This window comes from Phoca vitulina, unplaced genomic scaffold, assembly GCF_004348235.1.
Source record: "Phoca vitulina isolate PV1807 unplaced genomic scaffold, GSC_HSeal_1.0 scaffold100, whole genome shotgun sequence".
NCBI lineage: Eukaryota > Metazoa > Chordata > Mammalia > Carnivora > Phocidae > Phoca > Phoca vitulina.
This window is the reverse complement of record NW_022589803.1, coordinates 1,140,194-1,159,023: the sequence shown is the minus strand read 5'-3', so window position 1 is coordinate 1,159,023 and position 18,830 is coordinate 1,140,194. Positions and strand designations below refer to the sequence as shown.

At 45.6% G+C, this 18,830-nt stretch overlaps 1 protein-coding gene across 2 annotated transcripts in view; it reads left to right on the top strand.

The window, feature by feature from the left end:
* SMARCB1 (SWI/SNF related, matrix associated, actin dependent regulator of chromatin, subfamily b, member 1) overlaps positions 1-18,830 on the top strand; it is a 36,116-nt gene that overhangs the window by 6,357 nt on the left and 10,929 nt on the right. For both annotated transcript variants that reach the window (XM_032397571.1, XM_032397569.1), the window contains exons 4-6: positions 3,880-4,017; positions 6,090-6,217; positions 14,764-14,930. In XM_032397571.1, the coding sequence (XP_032253462.1) occupies positions 3,880-4,017; positions 6,090-6,217; positions 14,764-14,930 (433 nt within the window). The remainder of the gene's footprint in view (positions 1-3,879; positions 4,018-6,089; positions 6,218-14,763; positions 14,931-18,830) is intronic.

Here is an 18,830-nt window from a genome sequence, read left to right as displayed (position 1 = left end):
GAAACATAAGCCAAGTCTTGGGTTCTGGAAAGTCATTAGGAATGCTTTGAAAGTGGGACTAATCTGTTCGAAAAATGAGTGGCCCAGATAAATTCACAAAAGAAACGAACAATAGCTTTTAAGATTTATTTATTCTTTTATTTTAGAGAGACAGAGCACGCATGTGCAAGCCTTGTGGGAGGCGGGAGAGGGAGGGAGAGAATCTCAAGCATACTCCGTGCTGAGCGCAGGGGGACTCAACCCCATGACCCCGAGATCATGACCCGAGCGGAAACCAAGAGTTGGATGCTCAACCGACTGAGCCACCCAGGTGCCTGTGAATGATAGATTTTTTTTTTTAAGATTTTATTTATTTATTTGACAGAGAGATAGCGAGAGCAGGAACACAAGCAGGGGGAGTGGGAGAGGGAGAAGCAGGCTTCCCGCCGAGCAGGGAGCCCGATGCGGGGCTCGATCCCAGGACCCTGGGATCATGACCTGAGCCGAAGGCAGACGCTTAACGACTGAGCCACCCAGGCACCTCGAATGATAGATTTTAATATAGAAGCTTAGAACCTTTGAAAGAGTATTTACAGTAATAATTAGGTAAGTAATTGGAGGGTGGTTACATTATAGAGTCTGTTCATTCAGATTTATTTTTTAATTTTTTAATTTTTTCATTTTCATAGGTAGTTTTATTTGGTTTTTACACATTCACATTTATAAGAGAAACCTGGATACCCCGGTAGCTAAATAGGTAAAGAGTGGGCCCCCCTGGAAGCACATGGAGTAAACAAATAGAGGAGACGATGTTTGGCCTTGTGTAATGTTAAGAATTCAAAGTAAAAGAAAATAAATGACTAGCGACAAAGAATTGGGGAAGGTAGGATAGAGCTGGCGCACTCAGGCACCCTGCAGAGGCTTTGTACAAGGCCATGGTGATGACACCAACCTGTTTTTGTTCTCTGGCCCATTAATGTCACCCCTGGGAATGTGTCTCAGACAAATAATTTAAAAGGCCACCACCACCAGCAGAAATCATCATATGCACCAAGAGGCACTTGGTAGCATCCTGAGTAATGACGGACAGTATGGAGCCACTTGAGCATCCAGCCTTAGGGAGAGGCTTGAGTGAGAGAACGTGCAGCCAGCTGAGTAGACTAGGGTGTGACAGACTAGGCTATAGACCAGGAGAGACTATATCCTCGAACCAGATAGACTGGGACATAGGTAACTGTTTAGGTCATAGTTAATTAGACTCTGCGGCAACCAGAAACATGGTTCGCGTGAGTGAGCTGTGCAGGATACCTCCGTTACCCTCTCAGCTCTCAAGAACACATGCATTTAGATGCACAAAACCCTGGGGACACTGAGGGTGGGGGGAAGGAGGCTTATTGTTTTGAGTGATGTGGTTATGGAAAAATCATTTCTTTCCAGATTGTCTTTCAACTTTACTATTGGGTCGTTTTTATAATCCTCCCCCCACCCCCACCTAAAGGTGACACACACCCCACCTGGCCAGTGTTAGAGATGTGTGCTCTGCAGATTCCTCTTTCCCCGAGGGATGTGGTAAGAACATAAGGACGGCTAGACTTTCCTAGGGAAGTGGCAGAAGGAAATCATGTACATATGGCTGGGGCTTTCAAGTCTGCACATGTCAGCCAGGAACCTTTTATGGGGCAGTAAACACTTCTTGAAGATTGTGTCACGTGAGGAACAGCTGAGGGAATAGAGTATTGTAGTTACCCCAGAGCCCAAAACTACTGGGAGGCAGGCACCTGAGTGGCTTCATCGGTTAAGTGGCCAACTCTTGGTCTCAGCTCAGGGCTAGATCTCAGGGTCGGGAGTTCCAGCCCCGCATTGGGCTCCTTGCTGGACATGGCCTACTTAAAAAAAATAAATAAAACTGCCGGGAGGGTTGGGGGTAGAGGTTGAGTGAAGCTGCTTTCCTCAGGCCCTGTGCTCAGGAAGTGCCTTCCCACTGCCCAGTCAGCTCCACAGGAGGACTGGCACCCCCCCTCCTCGTCACTGGAAAGGTAGGGCAGAGGCTGGATATCCCCTCTTGGGCAGACCTGCGTGTAGCAGAAGAAGGGTCAAATCCCGCCAGATTCTCGGATTCAGTGTCTGGCTCCCTCACTGTGTCTGGGACAGGATTTGCACGCTGCTTGAGACAGCTACCTGACAGAGGGGCGTGGCTGAGCCGCCCAGGCCTGGGAATGAGCGAGATCTCTGCTGAGATAAGGCAGCATTTTTCTGGCAGAGGGGAAGCCTCGATGCCAGCTCTAGGAGCCTCAGGAAAGAGGTGGTGGTCTTGACCTGAGGTTCCCAAATACAGGCCCTGCTGCACCAGCATTGCCCAGGGAAGTTGTAAAGAACTTGTATTCCTGGGCCTTCCTCAGGCTCAGAGATTTCCTACCAGAAATTTTGCACTCTTAACATGAGTCTGTGTAGCCAAGATTCGAAACCACTGGCCCAGATGGACTGTGGTAGGGGACCCCAGCCTTGCTGTCCTGTAAGCCCTGCCCGAATTAGTTCCACGTTCCTCCTTCTCCTGGGCCTCTGGTATGTGGTAAGGCCGGTCATCAGATGAGAGTAAGACGTGGGTACGGGGGACTTGAGAGAGTCCCAGCCGAGTTTGGTACTGTACATCTCTCCCTGCCCCACCCTTAGAAAAGGGGCATTCTGGAACTATAGCATGGGAGACGAAGGTGGTCCCAGCTTTAGAAAAGGAAAGAGTCAGAGGGCCTGGGGCCCGGCAGGTCATGGCCACTGCTTCTGCCTTCCACCACCCCATGGAGAGAAGGGCTGCTAGCCGCGTCTCCCCGCCCCTCCTTGGGGACAGTGATGGGAGGGAAATCGCGCAGTTGCTGTCACGTTCTCTGAACGGTAGCCCACAGTTATTGAAGGAGATGTGGTACGGGTGTTGGGGATATAAAAGCAAATGACACACAGTCAACGCTGCCCTCACATTGCTCAGACTCACCAGGGAAGGTGGCCCTGAGGATGATAAAGTGATAACACAGGGCATAGTGGGAACCCGAGCACTTGTCTTTCAACCCAGCCCAGCCCTGGAGCCTCGGTTTAAAACAGCCTTTTGGTATTTTCCTGGTAGTAAGAGGAACCTGTAATTTGCAGAGAAGAGTGAGCCCTTTTATGGTATGCTACTTGAATTACTTTGAGCCTCACTTTCTAGAAAGTTTTCACTAACACAGCTTCTCATCAGCCCTACTGGTCTGGAAACCTGGAAGCCAGAAGCGTTGCCTTGTCCATCTCAAGCTGGCCTGTGTACCTAAAAGAATAGTCTGATCTTGTCTCTCCCTTCTTCAAACTCCTCAGGGACTCCTAGCCGCCTGCCGAGTGCAGTCAGTTCTCATGGAGCATGCCAGCCCCTGGGATTGGGACCCTCTCCTTGTCCCGCCTCTCCAGCCCCAGCCAAGCCCACAACCTATCCAAGCTTCCTCTCTCCTGCCACCTGTGCGCTTCTGGAAATGCCCTACCCCCCACTCCCAGTGAGCCCCAACTCAGTGCGTAAGGCTCCACTCCAGGGTCTGCTCCCCTGGGAAGCCTCCTCCTCATGTACATTCCCTGCAGAGGGGATAATGCTTCCATGGAGTCATGCCTAGCACATACCGTGTTATACTGCGACTCGTGTGCTGGGCTGGGCACTGTTCTGCTATGTCTGGAGCCCCTCTGCACCCTTCCCCTAGCACGGGTGCCTCTGAATGGGTGCCAGTGGGAGCCTCAGGAGTAGACACGTGCAGAATCCGGGGTGCTTAGGGGTCCCCACGGGGTCCTGGAGCCTGGCAGGGGTGCAGTGGGTGTCCACTGACCATGACTTGGAGGCTGATGGTCAGTAGTGGGTTCCTAGACTGAGCAGGGGCATTTCTCGCGTCTCCCCAGGGAACAGAAAGCCAAGAGGAACAGCCAGTGGGTGCCCACCCTGCCCAACAGCTCCCACCATCTGGACGCTGTGCCCTGCTCCACGACCATCAACAGGAACCGCATGGGCCGGGACAAGAAGAGAACCTTCCCTTTGTGGTGAGCATGCCTCACCCCCCCACGGATTCCACCTCAGTTTTAGCTTCTTCCCTCTGCCTTGACCTTGTGTTCCCTAAAACACTATGCTGCCTTCTTGAAACTGTCCCTTCGGCTTCTGGGACAGCCAGTCTCCAGCTTACTCCAGCCCCGGGCTCTGCCTGCTTTAGTCTCGCTGCTCTCTCCTGTGTCCCCAGCGCCTCCAGTGGGTGCTCCTGAAGGTGCAGCCCTTGGATCTTGTGGTTTGAGATGCCATCCCCCTGACATCCCTACTGTTAGTTCCCTGTGGCTGCTGGAGCACATCACCGCAAGCTGGGTGGCTTAAAACAACACAAATCTATTTCTTATGGTTCTGGGGGCAAGAGTTTCAGTGCAGCAAAATCAAGGTGTTGGCTGGACCCCACTCCCTCTGGAGGCTTGCGGCGGGAAGCTGTTCCTGCCTCTTCTGGCCTCTGGTTGCTGCCAGCATTCCTGGGCTTGTGGGTGCATCAACAGTTTGTGTCTCAGCGGGTCACAGGGCCTCCTCCTCTGTGTATGTGAAATTGTGCCCTGTCTTCTCTTAAAAGGACGCCTGTGATGTGATTTAGGGTTACTTGCGGAATCTTCTCTTAAGACCCTTAATTACATTTGCAAAGTTCCCTCCCCCGCCTTTTGCCATATAATGGTCACAGGTTTTAGGGATTAGCACTGGATATCTTTTGGGAGGCATTTTTTCAAGTTTCCACTTTCATCTCTGCAGCCCAGCCTCACCCCTACATGCTGTCCTCGGGTGTCCGTCACACACTGCTTGCAGACTTGTCCAACCCAGGACACAGTAATCCCATCCTTCCTGCACTCAGGCTGAAACCCCAGAACTTCCTCCTTCTCATGCCACAGAGCTAGTCTCAGCAGATTTCTTCCTTCTCAGCGTGCCAAATGTTTGGAATTGGACCGCCCTTGGCCAGCCCCCACTCAGGTGTGGGCCCCCTTGCCCAGGGCAGATGGCACCACTCCTGTCGCAGGTCTTCCAGATACCCTGTCACGTGTCCGCCAGGGAGTCCTCATAGCGGCCACCGCTCTCTGGCTTCTTCTCTTGCCACCCTCACTCACCCTCAGGCCCATGAGCCTCCACGCTGCTTTGAGAGCCACCCAGAAGCTTCTGCCCTTGGAGTTCCCTCTGCTGAGAGCTCACTCCTTGCCACCGTCTGCATGGCCGAACCCCTTCTCCCTCTTCCTTCCCGTCACTATTTGAATGTCCCTTTCCCAGAGCTGCTTCCCCCTCTTTAGAATGGCCACTCCTTTCCCTTTCCCTGTCCATGCTTTCCAGAGCATTGGTGTCTGGCATACAGTGTGTTTTCCTCATTTATTTGTCTGTTATCTGTGCCCCTCCTGAGAGCAGGTCTCAGCCGTCCGTATTCCACAGACACCCTTAGGGTCCCCTTACCCTCCAGCATTCCCCCATCTGCCTCACCACCCCAACCTGTTCCCTCTTTGTCTGCCTACAATACAGATATGACCTGCCTTGCTCTGGGTTCTCCTGGGGCTCCCTCAGGGTAGAAGCTGGATTCCGTAGCGTGAGGTGGAGAAGCATGGGTACCTGGGTACCTGGACACCCTGTAGCTTCTCTGCGTCCTCCACGCTGCTCCCCCCACTCCTCCCAATCTGCACCCCGCCTTCGGTGTTCTTGCTCTCGCTCCCTCAACAGCTCCTCACCGCTCCTGCCCCTTGGCTTTTGCTCAAGTATTTCCTCTTCTGGAAATACCCTTCCTTTCCTACAGTTTTCTGTGAAAGTTAGGCCTGCTTTGGGGCTTAAATCTCATTTCCTTTGGGATACGTCAAGGTCATCTCCCGCTGCCCAAGGCTGCAACTCCCTCTCCCTTCCCTGTGTGCCCTTGAAGTGTGGAGCTCTGCCCTTGTGGCCGCAGGACCCCTGTTGGCTCGTCTCTGCTGGCTCAGCCCTTAGTTGACAAGTTGCCATAAGAAGTAGACTTTTCCCCTCTGGCCAGGTTCGCAGTGACCAGCAGCGCAGAGAGGGAGGCCCTGAGCGTGGAGACCCACAACACCCCTTGCTGACTTTGCTGCCACTTCACTTCCAGCTTTGATGACCACGACCCAGCTGTGATCCATGAGAACGCATCCCAGCCTGAGGTGCTTGTCCCCATCCGGCTGGACATGGAGATCGACGGGCAGAAGCTTCGAGATGCCTTTACTTGGAACATGAATGGTACGTGGGCGGTTGGGCTGTGCGCAGCCCAGGCCCGGCTGTGGTGCGAACAGTCCTTTTTCTTGACTACTGCTCGTTGGGATCCTGGACTCTGAACGCGACATTCAGAGCCTCATGGCATAGATGGGGAGGGTGTGGACTCTGGGTTCAGATCCTGCTTCTGCCTCCGTTTCCTGTGGGTTGGGCACATGAGCCTCAGGTTCCTTCCTCTCCCAGTGAGCTTCGGTGGGTCAGGGGCCAGTCATGATGCAGGCTGTCTGTCCACAGAGCTCGATGATGACCTTGATGCTGCTTAGACCAGTTTGGCCGCATGGCCCTCCACGCACCTCCCATCAGCCCTGTGCACCCCTCTGGTCTTTCACGATGCTGTGTGTGTATGTGCTCGTACCTCTCTCGGCCCCTCGAGGTCTGCCCTCACTCTGTCTGTTCTTCCTCTTCCCATCCTCGCTCCATAAGTCCCGGGTCAGGTGCCTGCTCTTGCCTGGCTCCCAAAATCTGAGCATGACTCCGTGCAAATGAGCAAGCGAAAGCATAGGAGATGTTCGCCAGAGCGTGTCGTCCTTATCTCATGCAGGAAAGAGGATTGCACCCGTGCTTATTTTTTCTTTATTGTTTTCCTGGATCTTTCAGACTTTTTGCAACAAACACATTATTTATATTCAGACCAAAACCAAACAACAACAATGAAAAAACCCAGTGAGTATCATTTTTAAATGAAGAAAAGTTGAGAATCCCCGGAATCTCACCGTCCCTACTAATAGTTTCCCTGCCAGTCACTTGCACGTGCAAACATATTTAACAGAGTTGTAGTTATAGTGCAAGTATAATTTTATTTTTCTTTGCTTAGAAGTATCTTCCTGGTTTCTTTGGGCTTCATAATTGGCGCACAATTTTCTGATGAGTTGTAGCGCCTCTGTTTGCTAAAACTCCTTCTGCTATTAGACGTTTCCAGGGCAGAGAACATAATCGCTAACAACTTTTTTCTCCCAGAGGGCATTTCCTCATGGAGGAACGTGTGTAGTTGTTGATACGTGGTTGCCTGGAACTTTCTGGAGGCATTAGCCTGCTTCCTTTGGTCATGTCCTGGCACTTGATGTGCCAGGCCTGAGTCCAAGGGCCTCTGCCCAACTCTGGGAACAAGGCCTGAGAGCCGGGTGCCTGTCCTCCAGGGCCCATGGGTTAGCTGGCGAGAGAGGATGTGGCCAAGGGGAGATGTGATAGGGGTTCCAGGACGTTGTAATGAGTGTAGACAGGGCAGGCGTGGTGCTCTGGTGATGCTCCAACATGGGGACAGGACAGCTGATGAGCGCCAGGCGGTGGCCTGTGCTGCACATTTCTGTTACACCATTCTCTGCTCATCTCAGCTGGCGTTTGTTAGAGTTAATTGTTAATTCATCTTTCTCTCTCCCCATTTCAATCCCTTCAGGTCAGGGAACATGTTTTTTATCACTGCTTTTATTACAACATTTAGCGTAGAAACTGGCCATAGGCCATGGCATGGGAACTTAGCTGTTCCAGTTGACTCCCTACACGTATTATCATGTTACTTTTCTTTCGATAACATGTAGAAAGCTCAGACTATTTATACTCCCACCCTGGTCCAGAAGGGATAAGGCATCTTACATGAGAATGCTTGGTAGGAAAGAATAAAGCAAATGCAAAAGATGCCGTGAGGAAAAATTGGATGAAGCGGAAAATGAAATGAGAAGATACAAAATGAAGCCAGTGCTCTGGGTCATATTCACAGTTCAGTAGGCGTACGTTGCGAGGGCAGGGCATGACGCTCGGCCCTTTAGAACCAGGCAGAGAGCGACAGGATGATCAGTTCTGCGGTTCCCAGTGTGGTCAAGATGAGCAGCCACTCATGGGTCAGAAGCCACAAAATCACACATAGTACTTGAATCCAAGAGAACCTTTCCCTCTGGCCCTCTGGAGGACACAGTATAATTCAGTGAAGACCTATATCTGTCTGGGAACCCTGCCATGAGTTTCTCCAGGCTGTTCCTCAGAGGAGTTCTCCGGTAACATACCATATCCCCCACGAAGTATAATTTGTACAAACCCTTGGAGAACCAAAATAATTTTGTTCTGTGGACTCTTCCTCAGCCCACAGTGGTATTTAGCATATCTAAGAGCTGTAATTCTTAACTGGTGGTTAGGAAGCTGTGCCCCTGGCATGAGAGTTAAAATTGCATGTTCAAAATCGCTGGTGTTTTTCATGGTCATATCTAATTTACTTTGAAATTTCAAGTAATCATAAAGGTGGGTGTGAGACATTTTATCACAAAGGGACTAAAAATGTTGAGCGGCATGAATGAGCTACATGTCCTTCAGAACCAGGACATTCTTCATAACCAGGATTTGTCTCTGACAAACTTTGGGAAGGTATCTGTTAACAATGAGTTCAAGGTTATCTTCTCTTAGAAGGACATGAAAGAGAGCTTATCTGTGAGTTGCTGGTGAAGTATGACATTATCTGTCTCAATAGCCAGCCTCCTTGGGGTATGTTGAAATCCTCCAGAAAGGATGAGCTGCTGAACAAGAACACATGGATGCTAGTATGGCCCCACCAGGGGATGAGGGGATCCCAAGGCAGGGCCCTGAGCTGCCTCAGGAGAAGGTGTGGAATCTGCTCCTGCACCCAGGCCAGGGGTGACCTGGGCCCTGCAGGTTAACTCTGCCAGGCATGGCTGCAGGAAGCAGGTTCTAGAGATTTGTGTCCATGTGTTCACTTTGGATGCCTAAAATCCCCAAATGACAGATTCAGAAAGCTGAGTGGATCCCAGCAATATAAACCCAAGGAAATCCATGCCAAGACTCATCTTAGTTGAACTTCTGAAAACTAAACACAAAGAAAAGATCTTGAGAGCCAAGAAAAAGAACACCTGACTTAGAGGGAAAGACCTGGGATGACAGCAGATTTCTCATCCAAAACCACGGAGGCTGGAGGAAATGGCACATGGTTTTTCGAGCCCTGGAAAAAAAGGACTGCCAATCTTGAATCTTACACCCAGTAAAAATATCCTTCAGGAATGAAGGGGAAATCCTCAGATGAAGGAATACTATCGCTTTTAGATCTAACTAAAAAAAGGGAGATGATAGGGCGCCTGGGTGGCTCATTTGGTTAAGTGTTTGCCTTCGGCTCAGGTCATGATCCCAGAGTCCTGGGATCGAGCCCTGCATCAGGCTCCCTGCTCAGTGGGGAGTCTGCTTCTCCCTCTGCCCCTCTCCCTGCTCGTGCTCTCACTTGCTCGCTCCCTCTCAAATAAATAAAATCTTAAAAAAAAAAAAAAGGGAGATGATAAAAGAAACTGGAACATCAGGAAGGAAGAAAGAATATGATAAGCAAACGTATGGGTAAATATAATCTTTCTTCTCTTGAAATTTCTAAATTATTTTTAGTAGTTGAAGCAAACGTGGTAATGCTGCTGATATGGTTCTAAATGTATGTAGAAGAAATATTTTAAGATACTTATACTTATAAATGAGGAAATGTAAAGGGACATGATGAGAGGTACGGTTTCTATACTTTATTTGAATTGGTAAAAATGAAGAAACCAGTAGACTGGTAAGTTATGTGTATATGATGTTACATAGAGAAGGGCACTTAAAAATTCTACACAAAGAGATATACTCAGAAATACTACAGATAAATTGAAATGGAGTCCTAAAAAATGTTCAAGTAACCCACAGGAAGGTAAGAAAAGAAAACAGGAAAAACAAAAACAAAGTGGCAGATGTAAGACTTAATATGTCAGTAATTACCAGTTAAAAAAAGCAGAGATTCTCAGAGTGCAGTTTTTTTTTTAGTATTTTATTTATTTATTTGACAGAGAGACACAGTGAGAGAGGGATCACAAGCAGGGGGAGTGGGAGAGGGAGAAGCAGGCCTCCCGCGGAGCAAGGAGCCCGATGTGGGGCTTGATCCCAAGACCCTGGGATCATGACCTGAGCTGAAGGCAGATGCTTAACGACTGAGCCACCCAGGCGCCCCCAGAGTGCATGGTTTTTAACACTTCATTTTTTAAAGTAATCTCTACACCCGACATGGGGCTCGGCCTCACAACCCCGAGATCAGGAGTCGCATGCTCCAAGAACTGAGCCTGCCAGGCACCCCTGGCAGAGTGCATTTTTTAAATGACCCAATGATATATTATCTACAAGAAACTTATTTCAAATATAATGATTAGGTAGGTTGGATGTAAAGTCATAGGAAAAGATACGTCATGCAGGCATTGATTAGAAGAAAGCAGAAATGGTAGCGTTAGTATCAGATAAAGCAGACTTAAGAGCAAAGCAAATTACCACAGGTAGAGAGATTAAATACAGTAGTACCCCCTTGTCCACAGGGAATATGTTCCAAGGCCCCCAGTGGATGCATGAAACTGCAGGTAATGCCAAGTCCTATATATACTATGTTTTTTCTTAAGCATTCCTACTTATGGTAAAGTTTAGCTTATAAACTAGGTACAATAAGAGATTAACAACAATAACAGGACAATTATAATACTGTAATAAAAGTTGTATGAATGTGGTCTTTCTCAAAATATCTTAGTGTACTGTATTCACCCTTGTTCTTGTGATGATAGGAGATGATAAAATGCCTACATGATGAGATGAAGTGAGGTATAGGATTAGCCTACTGTGATCTTCTGATGATATATCAGAAGGAGGATCATCTGCTTCCAGACCAAAGTTGGCTACAGATAACAGGCTGTGGAAAGCAAAGCCACAGATAAGGGTTGGGGGGACTACTTTAATGATAAAAGGGTCAGTCCACCAAAAAGACATAGCAATCCTAAGTATGTATGCACCAAACAGCAGAGCTGGGAAAGATGTGAAGCAAAAACTGATAGAACTGAAAGGAGAAACAGACAAATCCACAATTGTACTGGAGACTTTGACACCTCTCTATCTCAACAACTGAGAATAACTAGACAGAAAATGAGCAAGATGATATAAACCCAACAACACCATCAACCAACAGTATCTGGCATTTATAGAACACTGCGTCTATCACAGCAAAATACATATTTTCCTTAACTTCATATGGGACGTATACCATACAAACCATGTCATGGGTCATAAAACAAACGTCAACAAATTTAAAAGAATTGAAATTTTAAATTATGTGTTCTTCAACCAGAATGGACGCAAATGCTTGTTAGCTAAATAACACATTTCTAACTAATTCATGGTTCAAAGAGGAAATCTAAAGGGAAATAAATGTATACATGGACCTGAATGAAAAGATCACATACCAAAATTTGTAGGATATAGCTAAAGTAGTACTGACAGGGTAATTTGTAGCATCAGTGTTTACAGTAGAAAAGTTTGAAATCTATAAGCTCCCACTTCAAGAATTGAGAAAAAGAAAAGCAAAATGAAACCAAAGTGAGCAGAAAGCAAAGCATAAGAGAGCAGAAATCAATGAAATTAAAAACAGAAAAACAGGGGAGAAAATTAATGAAATACACATGATAATTTGAAAAGCTCAGTAAAGCTGACAGACCTAGCAGGACTGACAACAAAAGATGAAAACAAAAATTATCAAATTCAGGAAAGAAATGGGCTATCATTACAGACCCTGTGGATATCAAAAGGGAGTACCACAAAAGCTCTACACACATAAATTTGACAATTTAGACAAAATGGAGCAATTTCTTGTAAAACATATGCTAACACAGTTCACTCAGTATCAAATAGATAATTTGAGTTGCCCTATCACTATTAAGAAGTATGATTCATAATTTAAAAACCTCCCCAAAAGGAAACTTCCAGGCACAGATGGTGGCTCTGGAGAATTTTACCAAACATTTAAAGAAGAATTAACATCAATTCTCTGCAGTCTTTTCCAGAAAATAGAAGAGGGAACACTTCCCAATGAATTTTACTTTTTTTCCCCCAATGCATTTTATAAAGCTCGTATTACCTTAATATCAAAACTAAAGACAGTACAGAAAAAGTAAACTATAGACCAGTATTCTTAATGATTATAGAGAAAAAAATCCCCCCCCCCTCCTTTTTTTTAAGTAGGTTTCATGCTCAGTATGGAGCCCAACGCAGGGCTTGAACTCACAACTCCAAGATCAGGATCTGAGCTGAGATCAAGAGTCAGACACTTAACCGACTGAGCCACCCAGGCACCAGGACACATAAATCCTTAACAAAACATTAACAAACAGAATTCAGCAATATAAAAAAGAATTATACACCATGACTCAAGTAGGGTTTGTTATTCCGGGGATGCAAATCTAGTTAAATATTTGAAAATTGATCAACATAATCCACCATATTAACAGACTAAAGAAGAAAAACCATGATGATATCAATTTGATGCAGAAAAAAAAAAATTGACAGTACTAATTCTTGATTAAAAACTTTAAGAAAAATGGGAATAGTGGGAAACTACTTCAATTTAATAAAGAGTATCTACAAAATATCCTATAGCTAACATATTTAATGGTGAGAGACTGGATGCTTTCTGCCTATGATCAGGGACAAAGCAAAGATGTTTGCTCTCATCACTCTTGTTCCTAGCCAGTGCAGTCGGGCAAGAAAATTAAATAAAAAACATACAGATCAGAAAGAAATTAAACTATCCCTGTTTGGGGGCGCCTGGGTGGCTCAGTCAGTTAGGTGGTTGACTCTTGATTTTGGCTTGGGTCATGATCTTGGGGTCCTGGGATTGAGCCCCATGTTGGGCTCTGCACTCACCGGGGATTCTGCTTCAGGATTCTCTAACTCTGCCCCTCCCTCTGCTCACACACTCTCTCTAAAATCTTAAAAAATAAATAAGTAAACTGTCCCTATTTGTAGATGACATGATTGCCTACATAGAAAATCCCAAGAGATCTACAAAAAATCCTGCTAACACTAGTGATTGAGTTCATCACAGGATACAAGATAAACATGCAAAAATCAATTGTATTTCTGTGTACTATTGGTGAACACATGGACACTCAAAAATACATTACCATTTATATTCACTCAATAAGAAAAGGAATACTTCGGGGGCACCTGGGCAATGCATTTGGTTGAGCAACCAATTCTTGGTTTTGGCTCAGGTCATGATCTCAGGGTTGTGGCATTGGGCTCCACGTTTAGTGCAGAGTCTGCTTGGGATTCTCTCTCCCTCCGCCCCTGCCCCCCACCCCATGCACACACGAATTCTCTGTCTCTAAAAATAAATAAATCTTTTAAAAAAGAAAAGCAATACTTCGGTGTAAATCTAACAGACATGTATAGGACTTGTATGCCAAAAACTACAAAACACCAATAAAATTAATTAAAAAGATCTAAATAAATGGACAGGCATACCATTTTTATGGATTAGAATACTCAAGATGTTAGTTCCCCTAAATTGATATGCAAGTTGGATGCAATTCCTGTGAGAATTTCAGCAAAACTTTTTGTGCATATAGACAAAATTATCTAAAATTTATATGGAAAGGCAAAGGAACTAGAATAATCAAAGCAATTTTGAAAAAAAAAAGAATAAAGTAGGAGAATCAGTTTCCCCAGTCTCAAGTCTTAATATATAGCAACAGTAATCAAGACTGCATATTAATCTATAATTATCTCAAACTAAAAAGTTTAATAATGTTCTGCACATTGTACGCATAGGGTGCTTCATAGGGCACTTCAGCTCCATGCTGCAATCTCCGAAATTAACTATGCTTGCTTGCTATATGAGTTACTGATCATAGACTGGCTGAGTGTTCTGGGTCTGTCCTGATGGTACTGTTAGGATGGTTGGTCTCTAGCCCTTCTGGGCTAGTGAGGAAATAGTGGGGTAAGTTGTTGAGCAGACCTGGTTCTTGATGATGGAATCATGCCATGTACCAATAAGGGGATTCATCCTTGACTTTCTTCTTGTCTGTGGCTCATCCCAGAAGTGGTGTGTGGCTGTTAAATTTGGGTTACAACAACAGGGCAGAACAGAGAGAAAACATTTGACCACATGGGACCTTGCTGTAATCTGGCCAGTTGCAGATGGCCCCTGCAAGTTCATACCTGGTATGGCTATATTTCCAGGATCCAGGGTCCATTTACACCTGCATATTTGTCACCTTGTTATGTGTATGTGCTGCCCAGAGAGTCAGAAACTGAGGGAAGGTCCATAAAAAGCCACAAGCGGCCTAATATCTCAGGGATTTCTCTACTGGGGAGGAAGTTGGTGAATGATTGTGTGCCAGTGGGACACTGACCTCAAAGTGACTTATCTGGAAGGAGACTGTGCTATTTTGCTCGGGCTTCCATATCAAAGTACCAGACTGGGTGGCTTAAACAACAATTTATTTCCTCTCAGTTCTGGAGTCTAGAAGTCCCAGATCAAGGTATCAAAGGATTGTGTGTGTGGAATGAGGGCCAGAAGGAGGTGATGCTCGTCCTGTGCTTCCTCCCCCAGCCCCATGTCTGGGAGGGTCACCCTCAGTTATCATTCTTTGTTGGGGATGTCTAGCAGAGGAGGAAGGGGGTGGGGAGGCTAGGGCCAAACATGGTGAAGTTAGGTCCTGTAATCAGCTGGCAATTCCTGATTTCAGAGAAGCTGATGACCCCTGAGATGTTTTCAGAAATCCTCTGTGATGACCTGGATTTGAACCCACTGACATTTGTCCCAGCCATCGCCTCTGCCATCAGACAGCAGATAGAGTCCTATCCCACGGACAGCATCCTGGAGGACCAGTCAGACCAGCGTGTCATCATTAAGGTGGGCAGCTCTTCACCGTGCTCCGGGGTCTTCCTTGTCCTGGGTGGGTCATAGGGTGCTGAGAGTACATTGAGGCCTTGGACCCCCCTGGTTTTGGGTCCATGCTGTGGGATTGGACTTCTGGAAGGCTGTCTTAAAGGTAGTATGTGGCTGTTTACCCCAGGAAGGGTTGTGGGCTTTCTGATTTCTCTGAGTAAGAGTTGTATTCTGGATGTATTCAGGGCACCGCCAGGTGTTGAACAGAGCCTGGGTGATACAGAGGAGATGAAGCCAGATGCCAGGCAGAGCAGGGAAGCCCACAGTGAGATGAACAGCAGTGTGACACTCTTCCTGTGGACTAGCTGGGTCAACCACACTTCCCACTGTCTAGTAACCCACCTCAGTTCTGGAGGAAGTTGCTGCCTTACCCGTTGTGTTACAGGTAAAGAAGTTGCCACATGGAGAGGTTACACATCACCTGCCCCATACTGTCCAGCTGATAAGTGGTAGTGCTAAGATTTGGGCCTTAGGCCTGCCTGCTGCAGAGCCTGCTTGGTGTGAGGTGTTATCTCATCGTGGCTTTGGTTTGCATTTCCGTTAATTAGTGACATTGAATATCTATCATGTGCCTATTGGTCAGTTGTAGACCTTTGGAGAAATGTGTGTTCAAGTTCTTTGCCTTTTTTTAATCAGATATTTTGTTCTTTTGTTGTTGAGTTTAACAAGTTCTTTATATATTGTGGATATCGATACCTTATCAGATATGTGATTTGCAAATATTTTGTCCCATTGTGTAGGTTGCCTTTTTACTCTTTCTTGATAGTGTCCTTTGATGCTTAAAAGTTTTTATTTTATGAAGTACAATTTGTCTTTTCATTTGTTCCCTGTGCCCTTGGTCTCATATCTAAGAAATCACTGCTAAATCCAATGTCATGAAGCTTTTTTCTGTTTTCTTTTAATAACTCTATAGTTTCAGCTCTTATATTTGGGTCTTTCATCCGTTTTGAGTTAATTTTTGTAAATGGTGTTAGGTAAGGGTCCAACTTCATTCTTATGGATGCAGCTAGCCTCTTTCCCCAGCATCGTCTGTGGGAATGATTGTCCTTCCCACATTGAGTGGTCTTGACACCCTTGTCAAAAATCATTTGCCTGTATATTTGAGAGTTTGTTTCTGGGATTTTGTTGGTCTATATGTTTGATTTATGTCAGTACCACACGGTTTTGATTACTGTAGTTTCTGAAATTAGAATGTGTGAGTCTTCCAACCTTGGTTGTCTTTTTCAAGATTGTTTTGATTCTTCAGGGTACTTTAGATTCAGTTTAAGTTTAAGATGGGTTTTTACTCTATTTCTGCAAAAAACATTGTTCAAATTTTGATAGGGATTACAATGAATTGTAAATTGATTTGGATAGTCTTGACATCTTAGTAATACTCAGTCTTCCAATCCATGAACATGGGATGTCTTTCCATTTATTTATGCTTTCTTTAATTTCTTTGAGCAGTGTTTTGTAATTTTTGTTATACAAGTCTTTCACCTCTTTGGTTAAGTTAATTCATAAGTATTTTATTCTTTTTGATGCTGTTCTGAATAAAATTGTTCTCGTAATTTTTTTTTCAGATTGTTTATTGGTTGACGTATAGAAATGCAGCTGATTAGTTGTGTGTTGACTTTGTATCTTGTTGCTCTGCTGAATTTATTAGTTCTAACAGTTTTTTGTGTGTGTAATATTTAGGGTTTTCTACATATAAGATCATATCATTTGTAAATAGAGGTAACTTTACTTCTTCCTTTCCAGTTTGGATCCCTTTTATTTCTTTTTCTTACCTAATTTCTCTGGCTAGAAATTCCAATACTGTGTTGACTAGAAGTGGTTAGTTCCTGATCTTAAAGGAAACGCTTTCTGGTTTTTACCATTGAGTATGATGTTCATTGTAGGTTTTTCATATATGGATTTTATTATGTTGAAGTAGTTTTTTTCTTTTTGTAGTTTGTTGAGTGTTTGTATCATGAAAGTTTGTTAAATTTTGTCAAGTGCTTTTTCTACATTGAGGTGGTCATGTGGTTTTTCAGTCTGTTAATATGGTGTGTTACATTGGTCAGTTTTATTGAACTATCTTTGCATTGCTAGAATAAATCCCACTTGGTGATGGTATATAATTCTTTTAATATGCCACTAAATTCAGTTTGCTAGTATTTTGTTTAAGATTTTTACATCAAGGGACGCCTGGGTGGCTCAGTCGGTTAAGCGGCTGCCTTCGGCCCGGGTCATGATCCCAGGGTCCTGGGATCGAGTCCCACATCGGGCTCCTTGCTCAGCAGGGAGCCTGCTTCTCCCTGTCTCCCTCTGCTTGTGTTCTCTCTGTCAAATAAATAAAATCTTTAAAAAAAAAAAAAAAAAGATTTTTACATCAAGTATATAAGGAATATTGGTCTGTAGTTTTCCTTTCTTGTAGTATGTGGCTTTGATATCTGGACAACGAGTTACGAAGTATATTCTCTCTTAAATTTTTTGGCAGAATTTGAAAAGGATTGCTGCTAATTCTTTCAGTGTTTGGTAGAATTCGCCAGTGAAGCCATTGGGACCCAGGGCTTTTCTTTGTGGGGAAGTTTTTGTTTACTCATTCAGTATTCTTACTAGTTAATTTCTTTTTCTTTTTCTTCTCTTTCCTTTTCTCTTTTTCTTTCCTCTCCTCTCTTCTTTTCCCTTTCCTTTCCTTTCCTTTCCTTTTTCCTTTCTTTTTCCCTTAACGTTTTTCCTTTCCTTTCTTACGTGGAGCTTGAACTCGTGACCTGAGATAAAAAATTGTATGTTCTGGGATGCCTGGGTTGCTAAGTCGGTTAAGTGTCTGCATTCAGCCCAGGTCATGATCCCGGGGTCCTGGGATCAAGTTCCGCATTGGGCTCCTTGCTTGGTGGGGAACCTGCTTCTCCCTCTGCCTGCTTCTCCCCCTGCTTGTGCTCGCTCGCTCTCTCTCTGACAAATAAGTAAATAAAATACTTAAAAAAAAAAAAAAAGCACCTGGGTGGCTCAGTCGTTAAGCGTCTGCCTTCGGCTCAGGTCATGATCCCAAGGTCCTGGGATGGAGCCCCGCATCGGGCTCCCTGCTCAGTGGGAAGCCTGCTTCTCCCTCTCCCACTCCCCCTGCTTGTGTTCCTGCTCTCTCTCTCTCTCTCTGTAAAATAAATAAAATCTTAAAAAAAAACAAAAAAGAATTGCATGTTCTACTGACTGAGCCAGCCAGATGCCCCACTGGTTAATTTTTTTGAGAGAAATAAGAATCTTTTTCTTAACCCATTTTAGTTTCATATTATGGCCAACCAGCAGCAAAAGGGCCTGACTGAGAAAGAAGAGGAACTTCACAGAGAAATGGGAGCCTCACCTGCATTCTTCATGCCTAGCCTCTCACCTCTAAAGGATGGCCCTGAGGACTCTGCTCTGTGCCAACTCTTTGTCCTGTAACTGTAGTGGGAAAGTGGCCTCATGGAGTTAGCCACACCCACCAGCATGCTGCCAAATGGATGGGGTTGGCCATGATCAGGGTCCTCATGAGTCTGACCAGCTGGCTTCCTGGTATTTTTCTCAGAATTTTTTTTTGTTTTAAATCCTGATGGAGCTTGTGGGCAGCCGTACAGAAAGTTGTCAGGCAGTTGCAAATCTGCCAGGAGTTGCCACCATCTCTCCTGACCAGAGGCTTTTTTGGCTACTGGACAGCTGTGGGGCCCCTTCAGGCCCTCCATCCCACCTGTCATCCCCACCCCCAGGTTGGGTTTCCTGCCCGGCTCTGACGCAAGGGCTCGCTGGCACCAGGGTCGGACACAGCTGGCCCAGAGAAGTTTTGCTGCTATAGGACAGTGCTGTGTCTATCAGGTCAGAGCCCTCATGGGCATGGTGGCCTAGGGGACAGCACCTATCTTGTAG